At 37.2% G+C, this 12,608-nt stretch overlaps 1 protein-coding gene across 3 annotated transcripts; it reads right to left on the bottom strand.

Annotated features, from left to right (window-relative positions):
• Positions 1-557: 557 nt before the first annotated feature.
• On the bottom strand, positions 558-12,279 carry LOC126705736 (uncharacterized). 3 transcript variants are annotated; one of them, XM_050404909.1, is made up of 9 exons: positions 12,088-12,279; positions 7,702-10,778; positions 7,526-7,606; positions 5,308-5,460; positions 3,918-4,081; positions 3,672-3,819; positions 3,130-3,252; positions 2,802-2,889; positions 558-1,059 (listed from the first exon to the last, which is right to left on the bottom strand). In XM_050404909.1, exons 2-9 carry the CDS (start codon positions 10,582-10,584, stop codon positions 857-859), a joined length of 3,843 nt encoding a protein of 1,280 aa, XP_050260866.1. In that variant the 5' UTR covers positions 10,585-10,778; positions 12,088-12,279; the 3' UTR covers positions 558-856. The 3 variants fall into 3 exon arrangements, with proteins under 3 accessions (XP_050260866.1, XP_050260864.1, XP_050260865.1); XM_050404907.1 differs by having other exon boundaries at positions 12,027-12,279; XM_050404908.1 differs by having other exon boundaries at positions 7,702-10,792; positions 12,027-12,279.
• Between the last annotated feature and the right edge of the window lie 329 nt (positions 12,280-12,608).

A 12,608-nucleotide genomic window follows, 5' to 3' on the forward strand; every position in this document is an offset into this window, starting at 1 on the left:
ACGAGTGCCAAATCGAACCTAATGATTTCCAATAGAAATGTTGAGTTTCTTTCCATGAAACAGGTTATATTTCCTGATATGCAATACTGCAACATCCATCATTATCTCAGGAGAATTTGATTTAATTTAGAAAGCTCATGAACTAGTTAAAGGTTGCATTGCCCTGAACAAATGACAAACCATGATTCCTACACAAGGGGAGAGTACAGTACACAGTTGACCTGGACCCATGTGACACTGATCAAGGACCCTCCAATCAAATTTATGGGGCTACTTCAAATTCATATTGCTGAAGTTGATATAAGCTTCTCCCCATCACAACCACAAGAAAATACTAGTTTTCTTACAAAATACTATTCGATAAGAAAAGCCACAAAGGGTCAGGCTTTCTTTCCTAATATTCTTAAGGCCAGGAAACAGAAAAATGTCAGTTCTACACAACAAACAGGGTTGGTACTCTTATCTTCACTCCAAAATATTTCCATCCTGAGAGTAATAAAAAATGATCATATTTACTATTACAAGTTACAACAATCAGCCCGCAACTCTCCACCATAAAGACAAATTTGTATTTTGTTATTCACAGTTTCACACATAATACCAAATGTCTGTATTTACTATGGATACAAAGAAATAGCTTTACATATAAACCAATTTTCTTCAGCTTTCTCTCAAACACGATCATACCGTCCAATGATGATTTGGTTCCAACCTATAATTTCACCCTCTAAATGGGAGCTCCTCCTCCCTAATTATATAATACACAATCTTTACATGGTATACAAAGATAAACAACACTCGTCATCACAAAAGCTTGATAAGAGCTAGAATGGCTTAAGGGAATCGTCAAGGACAATCACTTGGGCACTGAGGTCTGTGGCTGATGACCCTGTGGCTTAGTTGGGCAAGCTGCAGACATCTCACGTAAGCGCCTGGCAATCTCTGTAAATGATGGACGGGCCACTGGGTCAGGGGCCCAACACTGCTCCATTAGTAGTCTCCATTCAGAATCACAAAAGCTTGGCACAGGCGGTCTCAATGTGTTGTTCACTATGCCTCCTGCATGCAAAAAGAGAGGCTATCAGATAAGAGTACCATTTCTAGCATATCTTCCCTATCCACTAAGGCGTGATGGAAACCACAGAAATATCAAACTGGCACGAAATATTGGAAAGATAAAATTAGAAATTATCATTTTCTTTAATAAACTAGTAGTACTGATTCCAAAGGCAAGAGAATAGAAAATATGGCACAAGAAACCCAAAATAAAGGTCTTATCCAAAGCACAAAACTCTCGCTTTTGCAGAGTCTGGGAGAGGTGATTAGGGCAGCCTTACCACCATTTTTTTTTTTTTTTTGGAGAGGCTGATTCTCAAAAAGAAACCCTAAATGAAGTCCCAAATTGAACTCAGAAATTAAAAGGATTATCTGCTGTAAAGCTTGCTGGAGAGACTTGATTTGGCAGTGATCATTTTCTAATATTGGCCAGCAAGTTAGGTCTCTGATATCCTAGGAAGCACGGGTGCGTTTCGGGACTCGGGTGCGGGTGCGGGTGCGGGTGCGGGACTCGGCAATTTTTGAAAAAGGTGGGTGCGGGTGCGGCAGGACTCGGCGATTAAAAAATTAATAAAAATATTTTTATTTATATTTTTAATATATTACTAGGCATATTTTTTCACATTATTTACACATATACCAAATTTAAGAATAATAGTAGATAATAACTAAAACATGATTTCATAAATTAAATAAAACCCACAAGATTAATCTTTTTTTTTTTTAATTCTCTCCATTCACCTGCCACTCCAGTGCCAACAAGTCATGGTCTCATCAGAATATCAACTTTACCTTTTTTTTATTTTTTATTTTATTTCCCCAAGGCTTCCATTTTCCAAAGCTTAATCTACACCACACATTTTAAAAAAAAATCTCTACACCAAGTCAGCCTATCACTTCTACATATTTTTTCTTCTTTCGTCTTCTACCTTAACCTTTGTTTCTTCCGTCACTCCCCTTCCCAGTTCATACCTTTTCTTTTTTTAACCCTTCTTTAGTTTTCTTAAACTAGTTTACGCAACATCTAGACTGAGTAGAGGCAGGAAAACAAGACAGAGAGAGAAAGAGAAGAAGATTCTGCACTTTTTTTTTTTTGAATTTCGGTGTTTCGGCAGGATGCGGCAGGACGCGGCCCGACGCGGCACCGACACGCGGTCAGCGGCGTCCCTCGCGCGTCGCCGCGTCGCGCCGCGTCGGACGCGGGTGCGGCTCCTCTGGCGCCGCGTCCGTGCATCCCAGCTGATATCTATGCTAGGACCTTCAGCTCTGTTGCCAGTCAATTGGCTTCGATGTTTTGATTTGTTGGGTTAAGTTTATTTCCTACCATGTTAGTTTACCGCATTAAGAGTTAAGTCATATTTTACATATTTTTCCAATGTGTGCCACAAAGCTCACTTGCCATTTGATACACTTAGAAAGGAAAGTTTCACATTCCAGGTGCAGGAGTGTGTGCCACACAAATAATTTAAGGGTTTTAGTGTGCCACACCTTGAAGGGGCACCTCAAGAACCTCTCTTAAACCATTAACCGATAGCCCTTAATAAACTATACTATAAATCAAAATTAAACTCACCACCAAAAAGGCTCATGCATTAATCTCAGAAAAGAATTTCTCTTGCATGCAGTTTCAGCAATGTTTTAGAATTCCAGGGAAATCGAAATTTGCAAAATGGACTGAAGCCCACATGCCTCTTGACTAAAATTTGTAAGACATTAGAGAGAGCGAGAGAGAGATTGTTTCTAACCTATTATTGCTCCATAGTGCATATTTGCATAAGGCTCCTCACCTGTGAGAATCTCCCATAGGACAATACCAAACGAGAACACATCAACCTACAAAAACACAACAAGTTACACATGCATGCAACTATGATTGATTGGGTTCAAAACAGATAAAACAGGTTCATGCAAGAAAATCCTCTTTTTAAGTATAATAGGAATTTCTCAAACCAACAGATGGTATAGGCCAAGTTCGCGTCTCCTGAAAGTACTAAAGAATCATCCACTATAATGATTATAGCTAATTTCTTCCTCTTCAATCTGCAAGTAAGAAATAAAATTTTAGCACCTCACCTTTTCAGAGACCTTACTGCTGCTACCATTTAATAGCTCTGGAGCCATCCATGGAAGTGTTCCCCTTACACCACCAGTAACCAAGGTATTTCTTTTAATTTTTGACAAGCCAAAATCTCCTACCTGCAAATGAGTAGCAATTCACCTAAAAACTGTTGTTTGATTCAGAATTTGGTAATTGGTAATAAATATGGGTGGAAGAAAAAAAAAAAGGAAGGCACTAGAAAGGCATTGTGGGTCACTAAAAAGAGAGACATTTACCAATAGCTTTGCAGGCTGGTGGTATGTCTCTTCCTCTAAAAGGTGGAAGTCTAGGGCTCAACCCCTTAGTGGGGGTTTGTGATGTTAGGTTTTTACTCTATTGTTTGTAGAGAGGGAGAGAGAGAGAACTTTGTTAGAATGGTATTGGTTAAGTGATTAGATTCACCTTTTCCTATAAGTTTAGGCTTTTAGAACAACAAGTAATTTACTCAAGATTCATCTTAACTTCTCAAACTATTTATGAGGTCTGCCAAAAACAGCAAACCATCAGCAAAAATTACCTTGCAAATAGGTCGTAAAGGATCTTTAAGGTTGACAAGCAAGTTGTCACATTTCAAATCGAAATGAACAATATTCTTTGAATGCAAATATTCCATTCCAAAAGCTGCATCCATTGCAATAATGAGTCGCTTGCGGCGGTCAAGATGCCTGGATATTCAGAAAACATATTAGACAAAATCAATCTCAGCAACACGTCTAAGACAAGAGGGAGTTCTGACATATTAGAAATAAAACCAAAATATTACCTATCCTTGCTTAGCAACACATGTCTAAGCGAGCCATTTACCATGAACTCTGTCACAGTTGCTAGTGTTCCTCCAGGTCCATCTTGCACCACTCCATAAAATGCCACCACATTGGGATGGTGAAGCTTTGAAAGAATTTCAGCTTCACGCCAGAACTCCACAGTCTGAAAAGTATGATTACTGGTTACTGAGAAACATATGACAAAATCAATCTCCCTTAATGAGCAAAAAGAAGCTAAAGGAACCAATTCACACCAGGGACAGACCCAAGATTTTAAACTAGGGGGGGTCGGGGTAAAAAAAAAAAAAAAACTCCAAATAGATATCCAAATAGTATTAAAAAATTATAAATACACAAAATCGTCGTTGCTTCTAAATAAATTAAGATGCAATCATTTACCAAAAAAGACAAAATCAAAATAATGTTTTTTTTTTAATACTAGGCTGGCTAGATTTTTTTTTTTTTTTTTTGAAATTAGAGCATTCACAATGGTGGTGCTAAAAATTTTAGTTTTTAGTTCCTCAAAAAGCTACTTTATCAAATGTTCTATTTTTTTATCACTTTATTTAAAATAATATAAACAACTCATTAAAATAATAAAGAAGAAAGAGAGTTTGAGTTTTTTAATTGAAGGAAAAGATTTAATCTTAATAAAATATCATATATTTTATTTTTAACAACTTACTACAGTCAACTGCTATTTATACCAGTTAACATTAGTTGCAAAAAATTTAGCTTTAGCTTCTTCAATAACACTTTTTTTTTTTTTTTTTTTTTTTGCTCTTTGGTGGTAAAATAGATTTTTTGGTAAAATACAATCACCATTGTGAATATTTTTATTGTTTTTGTTAAGTTATTGAGTTGGATAGTTGCTATTTGGGTTTAAGCTAGTTAGACTAACTAGGGAGAAGGGAGGCTCAACTACAAAAATGAAATATAGAATGACTAAAAAAAAATATTGTTTTCTCAAAAAAAAAAATTTTAAAAAGGACCCGCGCGCCGGGGGGGGGGGGGGGGGGGGGGGGGGGGGGGGGCACCTGGGTCCATCCCTGATTCACACACAACACTGCTGATGAAGACCACCATCCACCAGTAAGTGTCAGAAGGAAACTGAAGCACCACAAACAGAACTACCCACCAAGCTAATAATTGAGGGATCACAGCCATCTCAAATTGGTAATATAAATCCTTCCCAGGCTACAATTTCATAATTTGGGTAATACAAGTGAAATGTTAAGTGACCAACTTAAGTTTGACTATCGCAAGTTCGCAACTGAAACTTTCACAGCCTTTTATGTGCTTATAATCGATAATTAAACAGGAAGATAAATTCTTTTGTTATAAGTAAGATAAACACTCAATAGATACATTGAATGAAAGAAAACTCACCAATCTTTCTTGCTCTGATGAGCGACCTGTGAAACAGCTCTTTTTTATTCGCTTAATGGCAACATCAGTTCCTCTCCATTTTCCATGATAAACAGTCCCAAATGTGCCAGAACCCAATTCCCTCAGCTCTTCAAGATCTTCATTCTTTATGATCTGTTATGGAATCCAAAAATATAAACAACAAATGGTTGATATAGAAAAACTAAAAATCAATGTCATCAGTTGACAGTCTCCTGAAGTAATCAAACAAGTGAAGCATAAAATTGGTTCAACATAAATGCATAAATTACCGGATGGTCTTGCAAAACTTTAACACAAACAAGTACAGAAAATTCTGTCATGGAAGAAAACAACATACAGTGCAGAGAAAACCTTTTTTTTTCCTATGAGCAAGTTGCACAAACCCCCAGTAAGTTTTGAACCCACGACCTCACACTCCACTTCGCACTTATAAGGGGAGGAAGTGTCATTTGAGTTAGAGCTCATTAGCTATAAAGGCAGAGAAAACAACAATCAAAATGATTTTTGGGTGGAAAAACAGAGCTCGTTCTCTCTGTTTTTTATTTTGGAGAGAAGGGGGGATAGCAGTCAGTTCATATGAGCATTGGAATGAGTATGGAGAATCAGTTAACTGAATCGATTATGGGGTGGAAAAATAAAATGGTAACAAGTATGGAGAATGAGTAACAAAACTATTTAATGGATTCTCAGAGACTACTGCACCTCCAATTTATAAAACTCCTTCCCTTAGCCATCAAACAATTGAGGAGGTCATGGTGGAATTACCAGTGTTTCCCACATTAAGGGAAAGCTTTTCGCAGCTATTTTGGAGTTCTCGACAATGATGACTGCATAATATGTTTTTTACTGAGGATGAGCTTGATTTTACTATGCTGGTCACAGTACTAATAGAAGGAGATGATACTTATATCTCAATCACTTTAAAATGTCTTTCAGACGCCTACCAATGGCTTCTAGAAACCAAAGAACATATAAAGCCTAGAAATTTTCTAAAAGATGCACGCACAAAAGAAAAAAATTTAGAAGTTTAAAAGTCAAAAAGTAGATCATAATTTAATTGACTCAAACTCACCGTTGAACTAAGAATTGTATTCCTGTGACCACTGCACTACTTTTTTCACTATGCACACTTTCTTATACTTAAAGTCACATCTGATCTATACAGAGACATAAATAGAATAGCTGAATAGGTATCTATTTATGCTCTGGAGATCATGTGGATCCTAAGGTATTCTGAACTAAACACTCTCACTTCTCTTCTTTAATATTGTTCCATGCTGTAGTTTCTCAACTTCCATGTTTGTCAACATAGACATTCGATGTTTTCAAACCAAGTGTGAACCTAAGCTAGCCTTTCAATCAAACATCAGACATCAGACATCAGACATAAGAACATGAGCATATCAGCCTAATCACCTCACAATCCACTGAGACAGTATGTGAGACCCTTCCAATTCCATAATATTAAGTGACATTATTACATTTACGATGTAAAGACACAAAACTATACAATAGAGACTAGCATCTTTATATGTTAGTTAAAATTTTGAAAAGCTTTTGTTTGAACCCCACCTCCCCCACTATCTAGCTATCAAAAAACAATTCTTCAACATCTTTTAAAGCAAACATGGACCAAAAAGAATCAAGTTGGAGTTAACTAGTTGTACTTATCAAAAATAAAAAATGAGGGGAGGCAGTAATTTTCTTTTCAAAATAACATACTCTAATAATCATGCGACTTGCGGGATTACATACATCACACATCAGAACATGTATGTTATAAAGCCACAACAGTGAGCAATTGAGACTGGCATCTTAATATGTCGTCAAAATTCTTGGAAAGCTTTTAACACAAACCCAGACCTAAAAGATAAATCTGCAGTTATCTGGTTGTAGTGATAAGATTAAGAAGAGGGGAGGCAGCATTTTTGTTTTCAAATAATCCAATAATCATGCCTCTCACATATAAACACACAGTTGTAAATGAAACTTCAGAGTCCATACCAAACATGCTTTTAATGCATTATTTTTCAATTGCTTGCTAATGCAAGAAAAGTACTACAAAGTCATATCCAAACAGTGCTTTGACAAATTTATTGGAGTGTAAGATAAAAGACTTTCATATAAAAATGACACGTAGCTTCATTTCAGATGGGCAAAATAAGGCATGATTTAACTCAAACTATGAGCATTATACCTGCAAGGTACTAATATCAAAATCTTCAAGAGAAATATCAACAAGAGGTGCACCAGTATTCTGAATTTCCAATTTCCCATCCTACAAGTGAAAAGAGAAATAAGAATGAATTGCCACAGAAAGAAATACAAGTGTAATAACAGGGATTGCTAAAGAAAAATGTATAGACAATGTACCTGATAATCTGATTCTGGCATTCTGAGGTTAACCCCATCCAACTGCACACTTTCATTGCCCTTGAGCTCAGGACTGTAATCTGGATGCAAATTCATGGTGTTGGATCCAATAACAACAGACCCTTGTCGAATGTCCTCATCAAAATTGATACGGGAGTCAATGTTACTAAGAGCAACTCCATCAGACATCAAAGGCGGATAGCTGTAATCTATAGCAACCTCTTCCTCAGCATTTGTAAGTGGGGATGAGAAACCCAGATGATCTTGATCCATAAGAGAAACATCTTTTCTAACAAACTCATCCTGAGCCAAGTTTCGAAAGTATGACCAATGCTTAGGTTCATGATTCTCCATGTTCAAGCTCAAGCCAGTTCCATCACTATGCAGTGGACTGATACCAGAGAGATTTTCTGAGATTCTCGCCTTTGAGAATACATCAGACAGGAAATCACGAGGAAAGCGGTCATTTATATCAATAAGAATGTCCCCTTGCTCAGGAGTGCCAACAACAGCAGACTCTTCCATGTGCTTGCCAGAAGTTCCTTGACTTGCTGTTAGATTGTTCAAACCAGCTGCATCTGTATCCTTTATAGAGGCGTCTTTGTAGTTTTCTTTTACCCAGGCCAATCCACGATTATCCACAGGATTAATTACATGTCTCAACTCAGATCTCTGTAAATTTGACTCAAGTGCGTCCCCAGAAATATTGGAATTTATGTTACTAATATTGTCAGCAAACTCTTTATATTTTCCGAATTTTGCCAGTTCATCTTCAACAGTCTGACTATTTGTATATAGTTGCTTTGAAGATGAAATCACCTGCTCAGTCTGCAAATAAACATGTTGCCCATCATGAAATTTATCAACTGATTCGGCAATTGATTGAGAACGATCAGAACGTGCTTGAGTCATCAGAAACTGAGGATTAAAGGAATCATCAGATTTGGACAAACGATTCAACTCTGCCTGCTCCCTGGGAAAACGCTCAGAATGAAAAACCGGTGGAGGAACCATGGTTGATTCATAGATAAAGTCAGCTGGATAACCCTCAGAGCCACCATGTCCCGGAGGGAACCGTCCACCAGATGCATAAAAATGGCCATCATCACTATTTTTTGTCCCATCATGTACTCCTTCAGGGAGCTTTTTTTTCTGAATGGATTCCTGGAGCTTTTTATTACTTTTCATAGACACCAAGGGAGATCCTATTTCTGCTGCTGAACTAGCAATCAATGCTTCTTCCCTAGAAATATAATTCGGAGCAGAAGAATCATGTGGATGAGAAGAAACATCATACTCATGGGCCAAAGATTGATCTTTATCAGTTTCATTTATCTTTTGGAGTGAGCTCTCTCTTTTCATTTTTGACTCCTTAAATGATGCTTCCTTCTCCGGCAATTGAATTTTCTCAGGTTCATTTAGCTTCTGGCCCGAGCTATCTCTTTTCAATTTCGGCTCTTTCACAGATACTTCTGAATCTTGTGCATGAAAGCCACTATACAGCTGCTCATTTAAACCTGCCTGTTGAGTCAGATGGCTATGGACATGTATTGGAGGTAAATTCTCCCCAGCTGCCGCATGGTTAGAACGGTCAGAACCATAAACATATTGCAATGGAACAGACAAAGGAACAGTAGTCTTATCATCTTTCTTAGGGAAGCTCTCCAATGGGTTGAAAGGAGAGAACAGATGCTGCCCAGCTTCTCCATGATGTGTCCTCTGTCCCTGGTAAGGTTGTGATTTGGATTCGAAAGCATTAGTTGAGCTTGGTGGCAGCGGTTGAGATGATTGAGTAGTCAATGAAGGTGCATTAATTGTCAAATGTGCAGTACTGGACCCGGCTAATTCTGGCACTACTCGACCACTCCCCCTTTCAACATTTAGGCTGAGTAACTCATCCAAATTGTTTCCTGAAGCACTCGCCAAAGCACTTGAGCTCTTTCTTGAAATTAAGTCCATACCATTCACAGCAACTACATACTGAGCCTCAGAATCACCCTCAGGGTTTTCAAGGCCAAAATGAGCATCCTCCAAATCAACACTAGAAAACAAGAACATCCTTGGTTTCTGTGATCCCCCATCTTGCAGTACAATGCATTCATCCATCATATTTTGTAGATCTTCATCAGAAGATACAGACACTAATGCATCAAGATCCTCACCAGGAAGCTGATATTTTATCGAATTAGTTTGATTGTAAATTGTCAATGTTTTCTGCACAAGATCCTCCCAAGAAATATCCCTCCTTATCTGGATAATACGTGTTTCACCACCAACATATCTAAGCTTTCCATCGCTTGGACGAGGCAAAATTTTACCACCAAAGCTGCAGAGGAACTTCACCTTTGTTGATGAGCTATCAGAGGCCCCCGATGAGGCATAACCATGAAGTCCTCGATTAACGTCATTCCTTGATGAGGTTCGTGGCACTGATCGCACAGAATCATAACAACTTTTGTCCTCATGTGTGGAAGATCCCCCTTTCTCAAAATCCTGAATGTGGCCCTTTTCCACCGAGTTGAGCATTGTGATATCTGACCCACTTTCTGAACCTCTGAGGTTATTTCCCAGTATATCTTTGAGCTCCATATACCCAGTTGTACTGTGAGGCTCACCATAAGAATGTTGAATGAACTGCTGCCTTGGATTCGCCCTTTCCCGCATAAATTCAAATGCAAACTCCTCACCAGTTTGAATGGAGAAATTCACAGGTCTAGCTGCAACTGACATATTGTGATCTGGAGGTCGCAAGTTGGTGTTAATATTACTCGATGGATCCTGGGAAAATCTTTGATTTGCAGACCCAAATCCCTCATCTCTACTTTCAACATTGCTGTATCGAATCTGTTGATCCCCAGTGCCCTTCCCGAGATTTCTCTCCATTCAGTTCAACTTCAATGGGACAAACCCCCGAGGTGAGATACCATGAATATTGACCCAGTGCAATATCAGCACAACCTAAAGTGCATTTTTCATGCAGACAGCCTTCAAATGCAGACAAGTGTTTCAGATCCTCAACCAGGAATCAAAGAGTAGACAAGCTTTCAGTAACTCAGTCACCCAGACATAGAACTCTCCTACATTAAGCAATCTTTAAGAAAAATTAGCAATATTCTCCCACAAGAAAGGATACTTAAAGCATTTTAATTATAGACCATAAATACAAAGATCTTGCATAACTACATCTAAGATCTCAGCAAATTTCAAAGGAAACAAAATCGTTAAAGATAATTCCGTATAAAGGTAATTTACATCTAAAACAAAAAAGGCCAAAGACAGTAGTCAAACCACTCGACACAATAAGCACAGAATTTTGGAGAATTTGAGTAATGCATTATAAATCAACATACATCTTAACATAAATTAAATTAAAGATGTCATCACTATAACTCAGAACAAAGCTAACTCCTTGTAAACAATATAAGGAGCGTATTAGGCTTATCCCATTGATTTTAAGCTTCCAATTACCCACGAGCCCTAGACAATGGCAAAATCATAGCTTCAAAATATAAATTTATTATGTTTTACTTCTCATTTTCTCAGCAACGAAACAGCTGACTAAGAATAAATTCATGGCTCGTGTTTCTCATCTCAATTTAGATTAACATTCGATCACATTAAAAGGGTACATCTTGGAGCTAAAATTAAACAAAAAACACACATGCACACATAAATGTAACCCAGAATCAATATTCCTAACAAGTAAATTAGTCACTGATGATTAAAGAACCTCAAATAGACCCAACAGAATTGGATAGAACTGCAATCGGCTAAAAGGGTCTACGAATTATACTAGCTTAAATGTAATTAACATGCAATTATCTTCAATGGGTACCAAATCAACATAGAATTAGCATTAGTAGACGAAGTAAGCACCAAAAACACACCTAAAGAGTTGACTACAACTGAAATTGTCAAACAAAGTGCACCACTTTGACTAAATATTGCTTGGTTTGAAAATGATATTAACAAGTAAACCAGTGTTACTGACAAGTAAAGTAAGCACACAAAAACATAGAAACCCAGAAAACAAGCATTTTGGGTACACAGAAATCAGCCTCAAAGAAATAAATAAAGATTCAATCTTTACGATCCCAGAAAGACCCAGATTCAGCACCAATCAAAAACCAACAAAACCCACAAAAATTAAACTCAAAAATCTAACATATCAAGTCAGACCCACTTGAATTCAATCAAGATCAGCTCGAAATTTTTACATCGCAATCCAAAATCCCCCATCAAAACACAAAATACCAATCACTAAGAATTAAAAAAGAAATCAAATTTTGTTAGAGATCAAGCCCTCAAAGTATATATATATTTACCTGGAAATATTAAAAAAGCACCCAAAAAATAATTAGCACCAAATACTCAGAGCTTGCTTACTCTTCAGGTGGACTCAAGCAAATTTTCCCTTCTCTCTTTTTCTCTCTCTAACATAGTTTATCTTCCAAAGCTCAAAGACTCTCTCTCTCTCTCTCTCTCTCTCTCTCTCTAATTTTCCATTTTCAAAATATTTAATTTTTCAAAATAGAATAAAAAATATTTTAAGATATTTTAAGTGTTTTTTGATTAGTATGAGCTTTCTCTCTGTCTCTCTTTTTCTCTCTATTTATACGACTTTTTTTGTAAGGTAATGATGTTTTTTTTTTTGTTTTTTTGGTGAGAGAAATAGGGGCATTCTGCATTAGGGCTTGTTTGGACGATATGCTCTTTAAAAACCATTTTGGTAGATAGAAACAATCCACAGACTGACAGAGGGCACAGGCAACAACTCAGTACCTTTCTCTCCCCCCACTCTAATTTCCACAAATATCAAATACTTAATGATTAAGAGAGGACTGACCGTTGTAGTTTTGGTTATTACGTATGAGTTTAAGGTTTATCGAAAAAAATGATTAAGAGAA

The sequence above is a fragment of the Quercus robur genome, chromosome 11 (assembly GCF_932294415.1).
Source record: "Quercus robur chromosome 11, dhQueRobu3.1, whole genome shotgun sequence".
Classification (NCBI taxonomy): Eukaryota; Viridiplantae; Streptophyta; class Magnoliopsida; order Fagales; family Fagaceae; genus Quercus; species Quercus robur.

Bases quoted from the DNA above. Each gene is read 5' to 3' on its own strand.
- LOC126705736 (XM_050404909.1), bottom strand. From the start codon at position 10,584: ATGGAGAGAAATCTCGGGAAGGGCACTGGGGATCAACAGATTCGATAC. The intron at 3,820-3,917 runs GTAATATTTTGG...CTGAATATCCAG, and splicing joins GTGTTGCTAAGCAAGGATAG to GCATCTTGACCGCCGCAAGC. The intron at 1,060-2,801 runs GTTAGAAACAAT...TTTTGCATGCAG, and splicing joins GCACTATGGAGCAATAATAG to GAGGCATAGTGAACAACACA.